The following is a 22,430-nucleotide window of genomic DNA, read 5'->3' as shown; positions in this document are numbered from 1 at the left end:
CTTCCTGATTATTCCTTCTTCCCCTTCTTCCTTTTATATGTGTCTTGGATCTTTACATTTAGTGTAAATTTACATTTAGTGAAAAAAGTAAATTTTTTTTTTTTACTTTTTGTTTGAAATCATTCTAGATTCACGGTGTGTTGCAAAAATAGTACAGAGAAATGTCCTGTGTGCTTCATCCATATACCTTCAATGTTTATTCCTTATATAACTGTATTACAGTATCAAACCAGGGTGTATGCATAGCCCTGTGCCATTCTGTCCCATGCATAGATTTGTGTAATCACCACCACCATCAAGATATAGACAGAGCTATTCTACCAACACAGACATCTTCCTCTCTGTGTACAGTCATGACACTGAACCCTTACCATCCGTAGCCCCCGGCAACCACTAACCTGTTCTCAACTGATATAATTTTGTAATTTGAGAAGGTTATATAAGTGGAGTCAAATAGTATGTGACTTTGAGATTGGCTTATTTCACTCATCATAATGCCCTTGAGAGCCATCTGAGTTGTGGAAAGTATTAACAGCTCATTCCCTTTTATTGCTGAGTAGTATTCCAAAGTATGGATGTACCACAGTTTGGCAAAGCTCTTAACTTCTATATTATCTTCAACTACATCCTCTATCCTTTTAGTTCTCAAAGAGTTTCTCAAGTTGACTTTATAAATTACCCACCCACACCCTTTATCATTTAAAGGAGTCAATTTACTGTTATTGTTTCTGTTTGCTTTCTGAATGTGATATACACGTTTTTGTCCTTATGAAATTAATCGTAATGATTTAGATTTTTCTTTTTAAAAGGTTTAGTGATTCTCAAATCATTTTAATATAATAATTATAATTAAAGTATTAATATATTGTTGATAATATAAATTATGTTTTAAAAAGTATTTTTGTGTTTCACGGAGACAATATAGCAGAGTGGCTTAGAAGCATAGATCTGGACTCCCGCTGCTCTGTACAAATCCAAACTGCCATGTTAAAACTGGAGCACCTTTTGATGAGAGCCGGCTGTGAACATATTTGCTGCTAGGTGGATTAACAAGGCTGAGGTTCATTAGACAAAGGACAGATGGCTAGTCAGTGAGGTGAGTAAATATAAACACCAGGTGGGCAAGTGGTCACCAGCTAGGTTATTTAGGACTCTGCTGTTTTTCTTTTGTTATCTGAAGGTTTGGTAAGCCATCCTTCAGTCTGTACCAGGTGGAATTAACGGAAACTGTCATCCACCACTGGAATGAGTATATTTGAAATAAGAACCAGGATTATGCAGTGTGAGTGGGGTGTTTGAGAAGATGAGTACTCTGTATTATGATGAGAAAACATTGCATTGGGAAGGAATGAGACACCCTTGTCCCAGGATGACTGATATGGCACCAGAATAATGGTTTTCCCTATTTTTTTTATTGTGGTAAAATACACATAACATAAAACTTAGCATCTTAACTATTTACATGGTCAGTGGAATTAAGTACATTTATATTATTGTACAACCATTACCACCATCCATCTCCAGAACTCTTTACATCTTACAAAACTGAAACTCTATACCCTTTAAAAAATAACTCTCCGGTTCTCCTCTAGCCTCTAGAAACTACCACTCTACTTTCTGGCTTTACAATTTTAACTACTGTAGGTAGCCCAGGTAAGTGGAATCATATAATATTTGTCTTTTTGTGATTGGCTTATTTCACTTCTTGTAATGTCCTCAGGGTTCATCCATGTTGAATCATGTGTCAGAATTTCCTTACTTTTTAAGATTGAGTAATATTACATTGTGTGTATACACCATATTTTATTTATCCATTCATCCTTTGATGGACATTTGGGTTGCTTTCACCTTTTAGCTATTATGAATAATGCTACTATGATAGAGTCATTTAAAAATGTGTGCTGAGCATTTTTCCCTTGAGATATGTTAAGATAAATTAACCATTGCAAGAGAGCATAATCATGAATGTGTATAAGTGAGATAGAACCTGAGGTCCTAAGCTGAAATTATGAGTTGTAGAAACTTATGGAATTAAATAATAACCCATAATTATTTGTCAGAGTGTCAGATACCAGGAAGATGAACTTTTGATGTAGAAACACCAAGTGTTTAGCTATAAAATATATTATCATCGTGACTTGGAAGAGTGAGACTTTGGTAACGTCTCCCACAGACTTTCGGGGTTCTGGAATCAGTCCTTCATTGAGGTGTCACCTTCATATTGTACATATCCTGAACATGAAGCTATACAAGGCCCAAGTGAAAAAAAAATTTTTCTGAAAAAAAAATTACTGGGAGTGAGGAAAGAGATTCATGGTTCAAGCAGGAACTTCTCAAATGTAGCATAGCATGGGGGAATGCAATGACTTAGGAGAAATAGCAATGACAATGATAGCCTGTATATAGTGAGACAACTGCTGCCCAGTTCAAGACTGCATCAACATTGGGCTACCCTGAAGTTCTCAGGTACGGTCATCATGGAACTTCTGCTCCTGGGTTTCAGGACTGTTGATAACACAGAACTGAAACTAAGAATAGATCCGTGGCTGACTTTGTTTAATGTGATTTTTCCCCCTTATCTTATTTAATGCCCAGGTTTCCCTTCAAATGATCCCACCAAGACTTAGCTGGGACCTTAGTTACTAGGTGTACGCTCTCACATGTTTCCTTTAACACGGCATTAATTCAATGTTATATGGGTGAATTCAAGGCAGAAGTGAGCAACGTCTGCATCTACTTCAGCAGTGAAAGGATTGTCTTGCTACAATTTTTTAAACATCTGCTTCTACCCCAAATGAAAGTTGCTATTGATATTCTAAAGGAGAAAAGAGATGCAGTGATATTTGTATTATTAAACATCCGTTAGATCTTAGGGGTCTAATCAGGCTACTTTTCTTAGGCAGTTCTGTGAGGGGAGTTGTTATTGTGGAGAATTGTGGGTTTAATCTCCAGTGATAATAAAAATGGAGAAAGTATAGTTGAGAACAATATTGAATTTTTAGAGGCCCAGCGATAACCCTTTGTGGAGAGAGCATTTGCCCATTAACTCTCCAGTAGATAAACCCCTATTTTTAGGTGCATGGTGAGAAAAAAAATTCCCCATGTGCTTAAGTCTAGGAAATGTCAGAGAAAGGAGATACAAAATGTGGCCATGTGAACTACAGCTTATATATGAGAGAAGTGAGAACCAAAGAAAAACTCTTGTGAGTTGACAGCTGGGAATTGAAAAGAAACTATCAGAAAGAAATGCAGAAGATTGACCGGAATAAAACTGCCATGAAAAAAAAAAAAAAAAAAAAAGAAAGGAAAAGAAAAAAGAAAAGTTTCAAGGAAAAGGAGAACATTAGTAGAGTTGAATATTGATTAAAATCAACTGAGATGAAAATGGAGGAAAAGTTGTTGGGTTCTGCACAATTTTCAAATGAATTGTAGGAGTGGAAATGAGGGATTAAGGGAACTATAGAAATCGAGGAAGGACACGTGAAGTGTCATCTTTGCATGTGATGAGATCAATGAGGGCAATGTAATTTAAGATAGTGTCAAGAAATCATCTTAAGTTGGCTGCTAGAGACTTGGGCATGTTTGTAGGAATAGATTATATTAAGAATAAAAAATAGAAGAGTAGAGAAAAATATATTAGAACTGATAATACATAATATAAATCAGAATGAATTTACAGAATTTTGCTAACAAATGTTAAATTATGCATTATATAATGCTATTTTCTTTTTACCATTTTTTTTCTTACAGGGTAAATCCACCAAAACTTCCTTCTTTTGTTTTTAATGTTTATTATTTTTGAGAGACAGTGAGAGACAGAGAGAGCACGAGATGGGGAGAGGCAGAGAGGGAGAGAGACACAGAATCTGAAGGAGATATCTGACTGAACTGTCAGCGCAGAGCCAGATACAGGGCTTGACCTCACTAACCTTGAGATCATGACCTGAGCTGAAGTCAGACGCTTAACTGACTGAGCCACCCAGGTGCCCCATTCCTTTTTTTTTTTTTAAGTTTATTTTGAGAGAAAGAGTGTGCATGCACAAGTGGGGAAGGGGCAGAGAGAGAATCCCAAGCAGGCTCTGCAATGCCAGCATGGAGCCCAACAGGGCGCTCAAACCCACAAACTGAACCATGAAATCACAACCTGAGCCAAAACCAAGAGTCAGACGCTTAACCGACTGAGCCACCTAAGCACCCCCCAAAGCTTCCTTCTGATTTGCGATGGAAATTGAGTTACAAATTTGCTAAGGTTAGAATAAGGAAAAATAATTTTCTTTGATAGAAATTTTGTTAGACTAGGACACCATTTTCTGGAAGAATCCAGCCACTTAACCCTCTCTGTAATCCTAATATGTCTCTTGGAGAAATATTTGTTGTCTACAAGTGAAATTTGATTTTCATATAGTTCATGTTCCTACATATTAAATATATATGTTTAATACAGTAGTATATTTGCTTGGTAAATAGAATTAATGCTTTTTTTAAAAAAAATTCTGTACTATAGGAAGATTTATGCAGAACACAGACAGTTAAAAATAAATTATCTTTAGTATTGAAATAGAACTTACTAATTTGTCATATATAAAAGGAAATTCTCCTTCATAATTATATCTTGGTCACACTTAATGTTTGTTGTGTGTTTAATTATACAATAACTGATGATGATGATGTAGCCCCAATAGATGGCTGGGGGACATCAGTCCAGGTGCCCTAGGAAATGCCAAAATGTGGGATTCCTTTTTCCTTTGAGTCAGATCTGGTTTATTACGATGGAAGAAAAATTCCAGTATACTGAGAGATAGAGACTTTACAAAGGGTTCCAGTTTCCCCTTATCTTCTACAACATTGTGTCATACTCAGATATTTTGTGCACTACTTCTGCCTCCTGTGTGAAGATAGGAGTCACCAATTATCTAAATAGTCTGGATTTTTATCTCATAGAGGCTTAGTACACTCCATCTTTTGGGAGTGTCTATTTCCTACAGCTGGGTTTCTAATAGTAAGACTGAGTGACTCTTCTAAAATAGAGAAGTTCTGACCTTTCTCATTACCTTTCTTAGGACATAAATTGTGATCCAATGGAGGTGTATAATCATGATTATCTTACTTCATTTGGGGTACTCATTAGGACTTAAAGGAGCATATTTTTCTATTAAATACAAACCTCAGAATGTAACCAATCATAAGGTCTAAACTAAGGAGGACTTTTCACAGGGAAGTTGCCAAATCATCATAATTTTCTTCCTTCTGTGCATATCATGCCTTTCATGAAGATGTTCAGGTGGCTGTAATAACTTGCTTAAGAAAAGCTATCCACTGGTTGGATCAATATCATCAATACCATGGATCAGTATTGGTTGATTCCATATATAGAAGGACAGATTATACATGGTGCTATGGATGATCTTAGAACATAAAGAGATCCCTGAGAGATCATTATAATATGGGGATTAAAAATGGCCTACGAAAATCCACAAAGTAAATAATTTATGGAAGGATAAGCAAAAGTTAAACGTAATTTAAAAATTGTATTTCTCAGCTTACTGCCATGATATGCACATAACTAATGCATAAAACTTGGATCTATGGCATGAAGGAGATGTCTTAAAAACTTCCTGCCTACCCATAACCTATACCCCAGTTTCTGTGTGAAGCTCAGAGTCTGCCCTTTACTCTGAGGGCTTTCTTGTTCTAGAATGTTATAACACTTATTTTCCATCACATTATGACTAGCTTTGCTTATCTGCCAAACTTCTTCAGATTAATCTCTGTTTCAGACCTATACCCAGTTCTGAAAGCTCAAATAGGATGGGCACCTTCTCTGCAGCTAACCCTGTATGAAACCCTCAGCTTCTGTTGAAATGAGATTTGAGGCAGGAGAAATAGAAAAGCTAATTTGCTACCCAGTGGGAGGCTGATGTGTTCAGTTTGCAGATAGAAAGATTTAGATGTTCTCTAGGACACTAGAGGTATTGGAACTAGGCTTGGGTTAGGTTTGGGAAATCAGTTGAGCAGCCATTAGTATAAGTTGACAATTGGCCTTAGGAGACGGGATCAGGAGGCCAAAGGAAAGTAAGTAGAAGGGTGTTGGGACTGAAGATTGAGTCTTGCAAGCAAGAAGAGGAATAGGAATTGATGAAGGAGATGTAGAAGCCAAGGGGAGAGGTAGGAGAAGCCTGTATCACTGTCCTACCGCCATGGACCCTCACAGTCACACATGGCTTCAAGTTTAGATTTTTGACATGCTCTTCAAGTGAAATCATGTCACTATATTTTGTGAGGATGTATTTAATTTAGTAACAGTATACATTTAAAACATACCAAAATATTTGGATTCTTAAAAAAAATGGAAGGGTTTTGGATTCCCATTAACTAACAAATGATAATCTTGGGAGGCAAATCAGGAGACTGTTCTAGGAATGGGTCATCAAAAATATCAGAAATGTCAGAAGTTGAAGAAAGACCAAAGAGAAAAAGCACTAAAAAAGATCCTGGTATTCACCAAGGAGACCTCTGGAGTTCTTTATGGAAAAAGTCTAAATATTGGGGTAAAAGGTGGCCAAAGAATTAGTACATGATAAGAAAATGGTACTGGTCTCAACCATTCTTTAGGAGAGTTTGGCAGTTAGAACCACACATGTGTGTGTGTGTGTGTTCTGTATGTGTTGTGTACATAGGCCGTTTTCCCTTGGTTTCTTCATTTTTGCCTCTTATTTCCTACCTCTTCCAGTACCTCCTGTTCTCTAGGGAAATGGAACCCTGGCCAAAAGGCAGGCCTGTCATCTAGTTGTCCCCATACCCAAAGAGAGCACCACAGTGAATTTCTTTTCATATTTATGGTCCTGGGAGAGAGGGAGATATGAAAAATTGTCCTGAAGTCTATCATGTTGTGACTGAGTCAAGTTACCTGTAAAAGAGCTCTTTAGAATACAGAGTCGAGGTACACAGTTTAAAGGAATGAGAACAAAGAGCAGATATCTTTGAGCAACTTGCTGTGGAGGAGACAAGTGGAGCTTGTCTGGAGAAGTCTCTGGGCAAGTATACATAACCTACTGCATACGTTTAAACTTTTTTAGCTTGCTCCTTCAAGAGAAAGCAAAGAGCATTTAAAGAGTCTGAACCAGGTAGTCATCCAATATTATTGCATTATTGCATTTCAACCACCAACATCACCCAACCATTCCCAGCCACCACCCACAGAGCACCTGAACCAGAAATTGTGACCGAACCAGAACCAGAAACTCAAGGATTGACTGATTCAGTGGTGCCTACAGGAGCCATTGTTTATGACATTTCTACCCAGCTCCAAGGAAGCATTGACTTTTGTGTTTAGTTCTAACTGAACTAAACCCTGAAGAGCGTTTTCTGAGGATAGTAGGGTGAGGTACCTGTTCCAACTTTCTCAAGATTTCTTCTCTCCTTCTGTGCTCACGTGTCTGTGTAATCCTTAGAGGGCCTCCACAAGGAGCAGACAGAGCTAGAGTATCCATTCCTCATGTCAGCAGAGTACAGTAGTAGCTCCCAGGCTTGATTTGGAGCCATTCTTGCCTTCCTGATATTCTTTGTTAGTTGTATGCTATGGCCTCGGAGCCAGTGCAGTGAGCTTTGTGGGTGTATTTGTAATTGCACAACGAATACTATTTTTTTCTCTTCTTTAAATAAGGGTGATTATTTTACCATCTATCACATATCCATCTGTCCATTCATTCAAACTTTTCTTTTTTAAAGAACAAGTACCTTTTTTGTGAATTCTCGGTACTATTCCTTTTTTTTAAATTTTTTAAAAATCTTTATTTATTTTTGAGAGATAGAGACAGCACGTGAACAGGGGAGGGGCAGAGAGAGAGGGAGACAAGAATGCGAAGCAGGCTCCAGGCTCCGAGCTGTCAGCACAGAGCCCAATGTGGGGCTCCAACTCACAAACCGTGAGATCATGACCTGAGCTGAAGTCAGAGGCCCAACTGACTGAGCCACCCAGGCGCCCCTCATTCAAACATTTTTTAAACGCACTTTACATACCATGCCCATCTCAGGGGCCACAAAGGAACTAAAAATATTGCTTGCCACCAGGAAACAAGACCTGAACAAATGTAGACCCAAGTCTTATTGGAATTTAGAGCAGGAAAAGAACACATGTGGCTAGGGCCAAGAAGAGGTAGATTCTAATAAATGTCCTACTGAACAGTTAGTTTAAATGAATGTGCTTTCACTACATGGTAAGGGTTGGACCAGGAGTCAAGGTTTCTGAATTTTAAGTCAAATTTTGAATTCCTTAGAGGAAAAATTTGCATAAATGCAGAGTCATGGTAGTAATTAGAGTTTTAGGCCCATTTTGAAACAATTTAATCTTCTCTGATTCAGAATTTCATTTCTTGAAGGGTTTACTTTTATCCTATTAAGGTGCTCTAGTCCTTTTAATTGCAAACCCATTTAAAACCTGAATACTGAATACTGCTCTCGGCCTAGGCCTTGGCTACTGTTGAAAAATATGAAGAAACATGCTAAATTTTCACAGTTCTGCTCATTGGACACTAGAGGGTAGTGTTTTACTTCTTTTAAGATCGAATGTCCAGTGGTACACAATGCTGAGCTATAGCTGGAGGGCTTTGTGGGTGTGGAAAATCTTCAGATATGTGCAGTGAAACCCAGCATCCCCTGACTGATCTTCAAAGAGCAGAAGAAACGATTCCGCCTGATTCACCAGTCCTTAGGCAGAGAATTTGACCATTGAAAAATTAAATTTATCACTTACAGAGCCCTTCATGGTTTGCTTTTTAAATAAATTTTTGATGTAATTTTTTCTGGCCTACATTATCACCTTCTGGGGTGGGGACACTTCTAACATGCTCCATACACAAATGTGTGTAAATCACAAAATCTTTGGGCAACAACACCAATACGGGCCCAATTTCCCTCTCACCAGGACCCGCCTGTGGACCCAGCCTATTCCAGCCTCTTTTTCTGTCCATCTTACTGCACTTGCCTACCTTCTGTTACCATTTATTTTTGTAGCTTCTCATTTAGCATATTTTCATGGATGTTTGCCTTAATGTGTTAACTCCACAATTAGAATGTAGACTCGTAAGGACAGGGGCTATGTTTTACATCCCTTTTCCTACCCTCCAGTGCTCACAATAGGGCATAGAAGACACGTTCAACAAAAACTTCCTCAGTCAAATGAAGTGGGAGGTGATACCAGCAGGACACGCACAGAGTTAGTGGTAAATTACCTGAAGGGCGTCTTTGGGATAAAACCCTGTATCTAGGTATGTGGAATCCTGATCTCCCGGAACCTGTTTTGCCACTCTATGTCACTATTCCAATTTTCCTGCTTTGTGTCTCATTTTATCAGGACCCCAGTGAGGGCACTCGTGGGGAGACTAGTCCTGAAACATACCTGTCTGTGCTCTTTATTTACTTCCTTTGCCCTTATAAATAGCCAATCCTAATGATGAGGATTTTTTGGCTAAAATTTCTGTTGAGTTCACAAGGGAGATATTTCAAGTGACCTTGTTTCTTAGAAAACTAATGCTTTCAGAGGGAGTTAATGGGGAGGAAAATGGATATATTTTTCTCTTTCCTGAATTTTTTAACCTTTTAGTGTTGTCATTAAACACTACATTTAACTTGATACTATACTTTGATATTCTAAATTTTTTTAACGTTTATTTATTTTTGAGAGAGAGAGAGAGAGACAGTGTGAGCAGGGGAGGGGCAGAGAGAGAGGGAGACACAGAATCTGAAGCAGGCTGTAGGCTCTGAGCTGTAAGCACAGAACCCAACATGGGGCTTGAACTCACGAGCCATGAGATCATGACCTAAGCCAAAGTCAGAGGCTTAACTGACTGAGCCACCCAGGTGCCCCAATACTGTACTTTGATATTCTAACACAGCCCCTTTGATGGAATTATGGAGGATACATTGGGTGGTTTGCGGAGACAGTGAAAGGGAAGGCAGAGACTAGCTTAAAAAATCACTGTTGAATTTCTCCATGCAAGACCTAAGAGTCTAACCAAGGAGAGAAGGAGAAGAATGGAGGGATATAAAGAGGGCAAAACTGTTAGGATCTTGTGATCAATTGGATATGGAAGGTGAAAAGGAGGGAAGAGACTAGGATCACTTCTAGAATCCTGAATGGTTTAAGGAGTCTTTGTGAGTACAGGAAATGAAGGAGGAAGAACAAAACCAGGGCAAAGTGAAAGTGTCTGGGTCTATCATGAGCTGTCCGTAAGGCATCCAAGTCATGTGAGGAGAGTATAGGAGATCAGAATGTGGAGTATGGAGAGAGATCTGGGCCACAGATAAGGATTTGGGACCCATCTGAGCTTGATGGTAGACTCTTAAGTGGGTGTGAGATACCCCACATTAAATGGCCAATTATGAAACTTTGGGGAAAGCTATGTAGAGGGTAAAGAGAGGAAGATGAGCCAGGAAAGCAAAGTGTCCAGGACTGTGGTTATGGCATTTGTGCCAATGCCAAGGGAGAAGACAGATAAAAGGAAGTTGTGGTCAAAAGAGCTTAGCTAACAATAGGTCTGAGAGGAAAAGTAACACTTGAATAATGTAACTAGAAGGCCAGATTCCAAAGATCCATGGAACATGTCTTGTAGTGAGCTGAGAATAAACATGCTGTGGGGGATGCCTGGATGGGTTAGTTGGTTAAGCATTCAGCTCTTGGTTTCGGCTCAAGATATGAGCTCACAGTCTCTGAGCATGGAGCCTGCTTAACATTCTCTCTCCCTCTCCTTCCCCTCCCCTGCTGTCAAGCGCGCACACACACACACACACACACACACACACCACACACTCTCTCTCTCTCTCTCTCTCTCTCAAATAAAACAAAAACAAAACAAAACATGCTTTTGGATTCCCCTACAGAGCTGGGTATGGTATGGGGATGTACACAATGAATGCTCTACTTGTTGAACTGAGTTCCATGACAGTGATCATAAAACCTTATGTATTCTTAAATAGGGAAGGGAAAAAGGATCTACTCCCTAGAACTGGGGAATACTTTTCAAACTGCACAGGATCCTCACTCATTCTGATTCAGACCTCTATGACCCCTCACAAGTCTTTCTCCCAGATGGAAATCATTCCATGTAGTTAGAGATGATATGGAGAGTAAGGTTTTGAACTATGACTATTATGGACACGTAGAAAGAAGAGACAGGAGCCATAAAAACACAGCTCTATAAAGGGTTAATTGCATATATGTTTAATTATGTCAATTTTTGTATGTATGCCTTAGGCCTTTTATAATCGGTGTGTTAGTTGCAAATAAATATGTGGTACTCACTTTCAAAATATTTTAGCTTTTCTCACGTGCCCCATTGTGCCAAAATTCAACACATAGCCCTTTGCTAAGAGAGATGGAATAGCATGCATACATGGTTGGATTCAATAAGTAAATATTGAGCTTTAATGAAGTACCAATTAGACATTGTGATTCATTTTTAAAAAAATAAGCCAGTCTCATAAATAAATAAGAGACTTCTTGACTTGCCTGGAGGACTTGTTCCCTACTTTTGTAAGGCTGACTTCTCAACCCTAATAGATGAAATGTCATTTTCCCAGAGTGCACATTCCCAACTTCCTAATCTATAGAATGAAACCCCTCCTTATTATTTTCTTTCATAGCATCCTGTTCACAATTTCTAATTGTGTACATACCTGTTTGTTTATTTGATTGATGTCTGTCTTGCTCATGATCATGAGCTCCTTGAAAGCCAGCATCAAATCTGTTTTGCAGCATGCTCAGAATGTAGGGGAGTATCTGGGAAGTAGGAGGCATTTAATAAATATCTGTAGAGTAGATGTATATATTTCTTGTTCTGTATGTGAAAACAGTTTGTTTTGTAAATCAGTTAAATTCTACTGTTAGTATTATTTTTTGTCACATAAATATTATGCCATATCCATTAGCAGCTAGGCTCTTAGGGACAACCGAATCGTTTGTCAAAGGTAAATTCATTAGTGGGATATTAGATTCCACGTAGTGTAACATTTTCACGTAAAATATTTGAACTCTTTTAAAGATATAATGAGTCAACATATTTAAACTTTAAAAACAGCTGATATTTATCAGTTTCCAACAGATGTTTACAGCTGGAGGGCTGGTATCTATTCAGATTGAGAGGGTATCAGAGGGCTGATTGTTCAGTTTTTATTTTTATCACTATAAATACTACTACAATAAACATCACTATAGAAATACCACTACAATGATGCTTTTTTTTTTTTTTTGTTAGCTATATTAAAAGTAAAATAGGATTCCTGGGTCAAAAGTACGTGACATTTTCATTTTAACAGATAATTTTTTATTTCTTTCTAAAATGTTTGTGGTAATTTAGACTCCCAGCTTTGATGTAAATAGTATCTATTTTGTTGCATCCTTGTCAGCACTGAGACTTTTTTTTAAATTATTGCTAATCTGAAGGTGATATGCTTCTTTGCTTATATTTGTATATGTGATATATTCCAATAATGAAGACTACTTTTATTTTTAATACTTTTATTTTTATTTTATTATTAAAAGACATATTAGTCTTTTAATGAGCCAGATTGTTACTGAAGACAACTGCATTTTCTTAATTTTAACTTTAACAGAGAGGTAAAACATGCTGTGGGTGATGTGGTACATTCATATTTCACAGAGGGACTCAGATTTTATCTTGACTATGATTTCTATTTCTATATTGTTATTTCTATATTATTTATATTATATTAACTAAATTGACATTCTGTATTAATGAGTAGCTCTTTCAGCACTTGACTGTTTAAGATGCTTTCAAATTTCTCTATCATGATATTTACAAAGCTGCATGCATGTTCAGTAAGAAATTATATAAACCATATAAACTAACTCCCTTAATTGCACACTAATGAATTTAGCTCCTTTTGAAGAAGTCTTCTGTGTTTTGATCAGGACTGTGAAGGTGCTTAAAAAAAAAAGGAGATGTTAAAAAAAAACCTCTACAAATAGGGAAAGATTGAGGCTTGCTAATATGGAACCCAGTTCCAGTTGCTTAAAAAAGAAAAGTATGTAGGAAGAGCCTATAATTTTCACTACTATCTTTGGGCTTGGAAAAATGCCCAGGTTAGTGACAAAGGGAACTTTGGGGAAAGACTCTAAATCTACCACACTGTAAGAAAGAAAATGGAAAATCAGATGGATAGTTTCATTAAAAACATAAGCCATGTAAAATCTTCGAGAGTCAAAAGAGTAATAGCAGGATTTCTAATGATTTTTTTCCAAATTGAAATATTACTATGATTTAACAATTTAGATTATTTTGAAAATTGGTGGTGATGCAGCTGTAAGCCATTAAGCAGTCAACGTCATTATGAATTTGTTCTTGGGGCCAGGTCTCATACACTCCCTGAGACCAAATCTTGAAACCTTACTGTCTTCTCTAACCTTACCCATATCTTTTAAATGCAATTTTTCCTGCATCCAACTCTTCTTTTTTTCAGCTGGTATTTTATGATGCCTAAGGCACTGCTTCTCATACTTTAATGTACACATAAATTTCCTGAAGATTTTATTAAAACGCAGACTCTGACTCCATAGTTCTGGGAGTCTGCAATGTAACAAGTTCCTGGTGATGCCGGTGAGGCCGATGCTGTTGGCTTGGGGCCTGTACTTTGACTAGGATGGGACTCTAGATACTGCAACATCCCCCTAAATGGTTATCACTGGATTGATCTTTCTATAACACTGTTTTAATAAGTCTTCCTTTGCTGGAAAACATTCAGGGATCTACCAAATCTAGTTTAGAGCCCAAATCAGATCATTCGCTGCCTTCATAATTTTGAAATTACTTGCTAGCTTTATCTTCCAGCACATCCTTTCAAGAATTCTGAGTTTTAGTCAAACCCATCAAATGTCCTTTCTCTGCTGGAGCTCAGTTCCGCCCAAGAGGTGGACCTAGTAGGACTACTGGCTTTTCCCCTCCCCCTTCTCAAACCCACCCCAGAGGAACAAGGGAGGGAAAAATGGAGGAAACCATGAGAAACCCCTGAGTTGAGGGATGAGGGAGAGAGAGTGGTTTGAACCCATGTGGAACTGTAGCACTGGCCTGGGGCAGGAGGCAGCTCAGCCTGGTTGTAGGAGGCTAAAGTAAGAACTTCTCCCTTGGGGAGTCTGGGTGGCTCAGTCAGTTAAGCGTCTGGCTCCAGCTCAGGTCATGATCTCACAGTTCAGGGGTTTGAGCCCTGCATTGGGCTCTGTGCTGACAGCTCACAGCCTGGAGCCTGCTTCGGATTCTGTGTCTCCCTCTCTCTCTCTGCCCCTCCTCCACTCACGCTCTGTGTGTGTGTCTCTCTCTCTCAAAAATAAATAACACATTTAAAAAAAAAATCTTCTCCCTTCATTTCCTTTGGAATTTGCAATGCCAGGCTGGCCCTGTGCCTGCAGCAACTGACACCTGGTTCAGGTATCCCCAGCAGGGCAAACAAGGGCAGTGTAGATACCTAGTGCTTGTGGGCAGCTGACCTCAGGGCTCTCCATTACTAATCCCTTCCCAAGCCTTGGGGCTGGGAACGAACGATGTCTAATGTCTTATGTTTGTAGTGGTAAGCAATTCAACTATGATTTTCTGGTATCTTCATTACGCTTAATTAGCCCTGTTCTACTTGCTTTATTAAAAAAAAAAAAAAAAGTTTGGAAGTATTCTTTCTTTTTCTATGTTCTGGAAGAATTTAAGCATAATTAGAATTATCTGGTATTTGTAGGTTTGGTAGAACTCTCCTGTGAAGCCATTTGGGCCTGAGGCCTTTATAAGGAGGTGGGGTTTTTATAATTTTTTCTAATTTTTTTTTTCCCATGGAAGTTAGTGTACCTAAGCCACCTATATTTAATGGGATCAATTTTGATCAATTAAACTTACTGGGAAATGACTATTTCATCTCTGTATTATTTGCATAGAACTGTACAAAATAGTCTCTTTAGTGTTTTAACTACTTCTCTTTCAGTGATTATTTGTTATTGTGTGTATTATGCTTCCCCCCCACCCTTTAAAAAAATTTTTTTTTAAGTTTATTTATTTATTTTGAGAGAGAGAGAGCACAAGCAGGGGAAAGGCAGACAGAGGGAGAGGCAGAATCCCAAGCAGGCTCTGCACCATGAGCCTGATGCAGGGCTTGAACTCACAAACTGTGAGATCATGACCTGGACCGAGATCAAGAGTCGGATGCTTAACCGCTTAAACGACTGTGCTACCCAGGCATGCCTCCCCGCCTCTGCTTTTTATCCCTAAATAAGTTACCAAGTGATTTCCACTCCTAAGAAACAGCATTTTAACTTATTAATTCTCATATTTTTCTGATAGTTAATTTCTGCTTTATTTTTACCATTTCCTTTCTTGTGCTTTACAACGTTTGTGTCTTTGTTTTTCCCAAGGACTTCAGGTTGGGATTTTAATTCATTTCTTTTCATTCTTTATTTTTATTGATGTAAGTGTTTAAGGCTATGAATTCCTCTTTAGTCGCAGCTTTAATCATATCCCATACATTCTGTTTTTATTATCATTATTTTTAAAAGAAATTCTGAAACTTAATTTAGCATTTTTCCTTTACCAGAGTTGTTCAGTAGCAAGTTTTACATTTTCAGCTAGAAAAGACACTTTAGAAATGTTGTTATTAATTTCTATTAATATTATACTCTAATCAGAGAATGTCATTTGAATTATGTCTGTATTATGAAAATGAGGTTTTCTATGTGATATAACATGATTAATTTATGTGAATCTTCCATATGCCTTTGAGAAAAAGGTATGTAAATTGTTATTGGTGGTAAAATTCAATATAGCTTCATAAGATCACCCTTATTCATGGTGTGAAAAGTGTTTTATATCCTTCCTTTATTTTTATTCACTTGATTTTCTTGGTCTGGGATTGATACATTAAAGTCTTCTATTATTATTTTGTTTCTGACTGTCTCTCCTGGCATTTCCCGGACTTTCTGTTTTATAAATGTGGTGGTAGTGTTTATGGCTATTTAAAAATACTATCTTTGTTATGAAGCATGACCTTTATCATTTTAACATGTCTTTCCTTGTTTCATTTAATGGTTTTTGTGATGATTTATACTTGGTCCAATATCAAGATATCAACCCTGCATTAATTTATTTTTATTAAAAAAAGTGTTTTTTTTACTTACTGAAACAGATGCACCTTAGATCTATAGATAAAAACTACTCAGCAAAGGTCAATAACCATTTCAGCTCTACTCTGTTAGAGCCATATTCTGTACAGTCTTCAGGATCTAGGTTAACTGGTTATTTTCATTAGTTCATGTCATCTGCAGTAGTAGAAAAACAAGGCATTGTATTAGTTTAAATGAAATGCACTGCTGGCAGCCAAATCCAGTCGCTTATATTCCATATTTTTTCTTTAGATCTTCTACTTTGTTGATGCTTTAATGGCATCTTCCTTGGAAGTCCCTTTTAGCTGATTCCAGGCATCCCACCTGGCCTTGCCTTTGAGATCCGACAGCCCAGGCCACGCTGTTTGTGTCATCTGCAGTTGTTTGTGTGTAGCGGCTGTAGGGGAACATCATCGCATTATCTGCTGACTTGGTCTTGGGGTGTTTAGCATCCTCACCAGCTTTGTCAAAGTCAGCCTGAGACATGCCAGCGGGGTTGCAAGGATCCTAGGGCACCCTGCATTTTTATTACTTATATTTGCCTGATAAAACTCTGTCCAACTCTTTATTTTTAACATTCCTGAACCTCTTTAAGTATGTTGATGGTATGTAGCATAGAGTTGGGCTTTACTTTGTAGGTCAATCTGAAAATCTCTTCAACAAGTAAATCAAGCTTATTTATATATATTAATGTGACTAAGATGTTTGGTCACATCAATAATCAACTCTTATTATTTTTTTATATGTACTGTATATATTGTTATAGATACTGTGTTTCACCATGTGGTCTGTTTCCTTGCCTTTCTTTTTTCAGGGGTCTGGGGTAGACAGAGTATTTAATTTGGTTTAGGAACATTTCTTTTTTTTTCCTAATGATTACGTTTATTACCTTAGTCCCTTTAATTCCTTTTTTAGGCTTCCGCTAACTGATTTGTCAGCTTAAAACAATATCCTCTTTTCACTATTCAGTATTCAGTAAATGTAAACATAGTAAAACTGTGTAAACACAGTAAAATGTGTTTCATTTTTTTTCCTTTTTTTCCCCTTTTTTTCTCCTCCCATGTCTTTAGTTACATTTTTAAATTCTGGCAGAATATATAACAGGTATATTCTATCTTTAATCTTTTCCCCCACCTTTATTGTAGTCCTAAATCTGCAATTAGGTATAGATGTTGAATATCTTCAGTGCTCACCAAAGGTCTTTTTGCTGAAGTTTCTCAACTCATATCTGACTGGATGAAGCTCACCCTCTAGTAGATTCCTAAGGGAAGGCTCATGAGGGCTGTGTTCTCTGGACTGTTACAGGTTTAAAGTTACTTTGTATCACCTTGATTCCCTGTGCAGAGGTGAGAGATTTGAGCGGTTCACTAACATTTCTGGTTCGAGAATGCCTTATTCTGTTGGACCGAAAGTACAATTTTCTCTCCACAGAGAAGCAAGTTGGTGTGTCTTCTCGTCCTGATTCTCTTTGGTTTCTTAGTTTTCCTTAATTTGAACACTTGTTGCTACTTTCTCTTTACCACCTGGCCTCCAAGGGATGCCCCCGGGGGGCCAAGTGCCCTCCCGTCCCCCAGAGGCCATACCTCTTCCAGGACTGCTGCATCCGCTCCTGTGCATTTTTCTGCCCCTTGTCTTCGGTTCTCTCGGAGCCAGTGCTCTGATCCAGCAGGTCTTATCTCTGTTCTGGCATTTTTCCAGGCCTGCTGGAACTTTCTTCTTCTGAAAGTGATGTTATATCTTGGTGGATTCTGTTGCTTCTGTATCCCACTCCCGCCTCCTTGTTTTTGCTGTGGCCCCAGCCTTAGAGTGGTTCTCCACTCTAAGAAGCTTTGGATGCTTCTACCCTACTTACATATAAGTTGCAATTTGTCACAATCTTTGTCTCCCAGTTATTCTGTAAGCATGGATGATGGATGGTTTTATTTGCTCCCTTTTTGTATCTGTGTGGTTTTTGGAGAAAGTGAGCAGAGATTTGAATTTAGGCAGGCATCTTCATCCTATGGGAACTCAAAGGGCAACAGATACCACTTTTTTATTTTAGTAATTTTAGCTTAATTGTATTGTAAGAAGTTTGAGGGCACATTTAATACATTATCAGGCATATAGTAAGTGATAAGTAAGTATCTGATGGAGGAAAATATTAACAGATATTATAACTCACTTTACTTTAGCAAAAGAGATTATGGAGGAACTCTTCCCATATTTATGGAAAAATGATCATGTCTAAATTTTATTAGTTGCTGACTCAGTGGCTTAATTGTTGCCAGTCTACTAAGGATATAATATTATGGAAATTAAATACAGAAATTGTTTGATGCATTTGGATACAATTCTGAGAGACAAGGTGAGGCGAGCAATATCAGGATAGACAAAATGGTAAAGGTGATGTTTTCCTAATAATGCATGACGTTAGATGAAACTTTTAGGCAAAGACAACAATAAGCTATGCGTTGTATTTTCTTTGATTAAAAGAAGTATATATATTAAACTCTCTACTTCTAGCTACTTGGAAGGATGTCATGCAAGGCAAAAAAAAATCCACGGAATCTTGCCAATGATTTTGATCAGGGAATGTTGGCAGACTGAACGAAATGTCTGATAAAGTAAATGTTGCCAAATAATTTCAATGTTTATAGTAGATGGTTTCTTAAACTTAATTGTGTAGCTCTGTGATGACACAAAAATAGAGTAAATCAGAAAAGATGCGTCAGTACCACTTTCAGGGGACAGAACTGACAGTGGCTCCCGTCTTTCTCTAGAGCAGAAGTTTTTATGGTGGTGAGCAGCTCCCATATCTGTGCTGTCAGTGGCTACTAGCCACATGTAGTGAATGGACTGAGGAACTCAATTTTTAACTTGCTTATTTTAATTAATTTATGTGACCACTTGTGGTTCATGGCTACTATTTCGGACACTGCAGGTATCCAGAGAGACATTCATGAACTCAGGCTTGAAGTTATCCCATTTGGGGGAGAGAAAAAGAACAGAAGAGAAATCTGGGTGGCATGAGGAAGTAAGGGTCATCTGTGTGTTATCTGTTTATCTTCTACCTGGCCATCTATCTATCGTCCGTCTGTTGGAGAAAGAGCAAGTGACTACTTTTTCATGGGGGTAAAAAAAGGAAACACTGTTCTCTACTCTTGGCTGAGCCTGGGACTACTTGTTTTAAAGTTTTGAGTCTTCTTGGGGCACATGGATGGCTCAGTCGGTTAAGCATCTGACTTCATCTCAGGTCATGATCTCACAGTTGGTGGGTTTGAGTCCCATATTGGGCTCTGTGCTGACAGCTCGGAGCCTGGAGCCTGCTTTGGATTCTGTATCTCCCTCTCTTTCTGCCCCTCCCCTGCTTGCTCTCTGTCTCTCTCTCAATCTCTCAAAAAAATAAATAAATAAATAGATAAATAAACATTTTTTTAAATGAAAGTTTTGATTCTTCTCAACTGTTGCCTCTGCTGCTTTATATCAGACTATGCTGTACACCTTTGTGTTTAACTCTTTGAACTCTTTCATATTAGTGAAATCCATACATAGACTATCACTTGGTAAGTTGAATATTCTGAAACGAAGTTAAGGAACATATATACACTCACATTAATCACACCTCAAATCCATGCCCGTATTTGTCCTGCTGTAAAGCCAAGAGCTATACAGAAATTTATGAACCGGGCTTCCGACCTGGAGTATATAGAATTTAAATCTTCTCTCACAAGTATATGGTAGAGCTAAAGAAGAAGAAGACAAGCAAGGGTCATCTGAAATTGTGATTGGCTCACTAATAATCGCAGGACAGAGTTGGAAATAACTACTCAAGCATAAGACGCTACCAAGATGTTTGATATAAAGGCTTGGGCTGAGTATGTTGTGGAATGGGCTGCAAAGGACCCATATGGCTTCCTTACAACGGTTATTTTGGCCTTTACTCCATTGTTTCTAGCAAGTGCTATACTGTCCTGGAAATTGGCCAAGATGATTGAAGCCAGGGAAAAGGAACAAAAGAAGAAACAAAAACGTCAAGAAAATATTGCAAGAGCTAAACGACTAAAGAAGGATTGAAGGAATGAACAGGCTCTATAACCAGAGAAAAATCACTTGGAAAATTAAGCAGCTCTGGAAGGACCCACTGAGGTTTCTTTTCTGATTTTTATGACAGTAATTTGTAGTCAATGAAGTCTGAGTACATGGAAGGATCATGTTAGCTGTGACCTCTACTACTGCAACTTTTAGGCTTTGGTGTAGAAGTCTGTTGACAGTTATTGTAAATTGGCATTTATTCTATAAATTCTTTATAACTGACTTAGTCATTTGCCATTTTGCAGCTTATGTACTGAAACAAAAACATCCTGTGGAGAGAAATGACTATACATTATGAATTCTTTTCAAATAATGGCTTAGAATGGGGCCCTTTCTGGATGAAAGGAGTTAAGAATGTAAAAATCAAAACTGTCCTGAGGTGAAAAGTGTGCTTTGGCTTAAAAGGCATATAGTATATTAATTATATCTTTTATCATTATTGCTTATTTCTTGGAATGGAATCATTTCTGGCTTTCTCAAAGCCACATATTAACTAATGACTTTTTGTGTTCTGCATTTTCTCATTTTAACCTTTGAGATAATTATCAGACATTCTGCATTTTTTAAAATCTAATTTTATAAAGAATTCTCTTATTGACTATATAGAATACCACCTACCAGATATAACAGTTTTTGTACTTATGAACACTGCAATTTTTTTAGAGATGTCTTGTTGAGTAGAATAACACTATGATTTAAAGCTTGCAGTAAAAATGCCAAACCTTGTGTTACCTTGGAACCAGTTTACTCTTTCTTGTGCTAAGTAGAAATGTGAAGTAGTTAAAATGTCTTATCAGATAATTTGCTCATCAGTGTGGAGGTTCCTCAGAAAATTAAAAATAGACCTACCCTATGACCCAGCAATAGCACTGCTAGGAATTTATCCAAGGGATACAGGAGTACTGATGCATAGGGGCACTTGTACCCCAATGTTTATAGCAGCACTCTCAACAATAGCCAAATTATGGAAAGAGCCTAAATGTCCATCAACTGATGAATGGATAAAGAAATTGTGGTTCATATACACAATGGAATACTACGTGGCAATGAGAAAAAATGAAATAGGCCTTTTGTAGCAACGTGGATGGAACTGGAGAGTGTGATGCTAAGTGAAATAAGCCATACAGAGAAAGACAGATACCATATGGTTTCACTCTTATGTGGATCCTGAGAAACGTAACAGAAACCCATGGGGGAGGGGAAGGAAAGAAAAAAAAAAAAAAAAAAAGAGGTTAGAGTGGGAGAGAGCCAAAGCATAAGAGACTGTTAAAAACTGAGAACAAACTGAGGGCTGATGGGGGGTGGGAGGGAGGGCAGGGTGGGTGATGGGTATTGAGGAGGGCACCTTTTGGGATGAGCACTGGGTGTTGTATGGAAACCAATTTGACAGTAAATTTCATATATTAAAAAAAAAAAAGATAATTTGCTCATTATATAGATGCCATTTTTGTGTTTTAATTCCATTCTTTGTTTTAACTTACCTAGTAGTGATATTCTGCTTTCTGATGAAACAGGTTCATGGTGAAAATTAAAATTTCAAATTTCTTTTAAGGAATTCTTAAAAAGTAATAGTTAAGTCGTAACTCATAAGTGGTAAAGAAAGGTTTAACATTTGGAAAAATTTTGGTCATCATACCAGTAATTGGATGAAAAAGGTAAATTATGTCAAAATGAGATATGTGTTAAAATTAGAAATAAAGAGGGGCGCCTGGGTGGCGCAGTCGGTTAAGCGTCCGACTTCAGCCAGGTCACGATCTCGCGGTCCGTGAGTTCGAGCCCCGCGTCAGGCTCTGGGCTGATGGCTCAGAGCCTGGAGCCTGTTTCCGATTCTGTGTCTCCCTCTCTCTCTGCCCCTTCCCCGTTCATGCTCTGTCTCTCTCTATCCCAAAAATAAATAAAAAACGTTGAAAAAAGAAATTTTAAAAAATAAAAAAAATAAAAATAAATAAAAAAAATTAGAAATAAAGAGCTAAAGGATCTTTCCTTTAGTTAAGTAGGTAACTGGAACTTTTTACTATTAAACAGGCTTTTACAAATGCATAGTCCAGTAATTTTATTTGCTGTCAGTATATGATAGCTTATTAATGTTTTCCTCCCCTCTGATAATAAATTTTAAATTACAAAAAATTGTCCACCAGCTTTAGTTTAAAAATGGAACTAGATATTGAAATAAATTTGATACTTTTTTATATAAAAAAAAGAAATATATTAA

At 37.7% G+C, this 22,430-nt stretch overlaps 1 protein-coding gene and 1 pseudogene across 1 annotated transcript; one reads left to right on the top strand and one right to left on the bottom strand.

Annotated features, from left to right (window-relative positions):
- Positions 1-16,375: 16,375 nt before the first annotated feature.
- LOC131503614 (acyl-CoA-binding protein-like) lies at positions 16,376-16,633 on the bottom strand (annotated as a pseudogene).
- A 2,936-nt stretch (positions 16,634-19,569) lies between these two features.
- Positions 19,570-21,022, top strand: LOC131503615 (small integral membrane protein 15-like). Its single transcript, XM_058715090.1, has one exon. The coding sequence runs from the start codon at positions 19,976-19,978 to the stop codon at positions 20,198-20,200; it is 225 nt and encodes a 74-aa protein (XP_058571073.1). The 5' UTR covers positions 19,570-19,975; the 3' UTR covers positions 20,201-21,022.
- The last annotated feature ends 1,408 nt before the right edge of the window (positions 21,023-22,430 follow it).

Source organism: Neofelis nebulosa, chromosome 2 (assembly GCF_028018385.1).
Source record: "Neofelis nebulosa isolate mNeoNeb1 chromosome 2, mNeoNeb1.pri, whole genome shotgun sequence".
NCBI lineage: Eukaryota > Metazoa > Chordata > Mammalia > Carnivora > Felidae > Neofelis > Neofelis nebulosa.
Note: the sequence above shows the minus strand (reverse complement) of the source record. Positions and strands in the feature narration are given on the sequence as shown.

Excerpts from the sequence above, each read along its gene's own strand:
- LOC131503615 (XM_058715090.1), top strand. The coding sequence starts at position 19,976 with ATGTTTGATATAAAGGCTTGGGCTGAGTATGTTGTGGAATGGGCTGCA.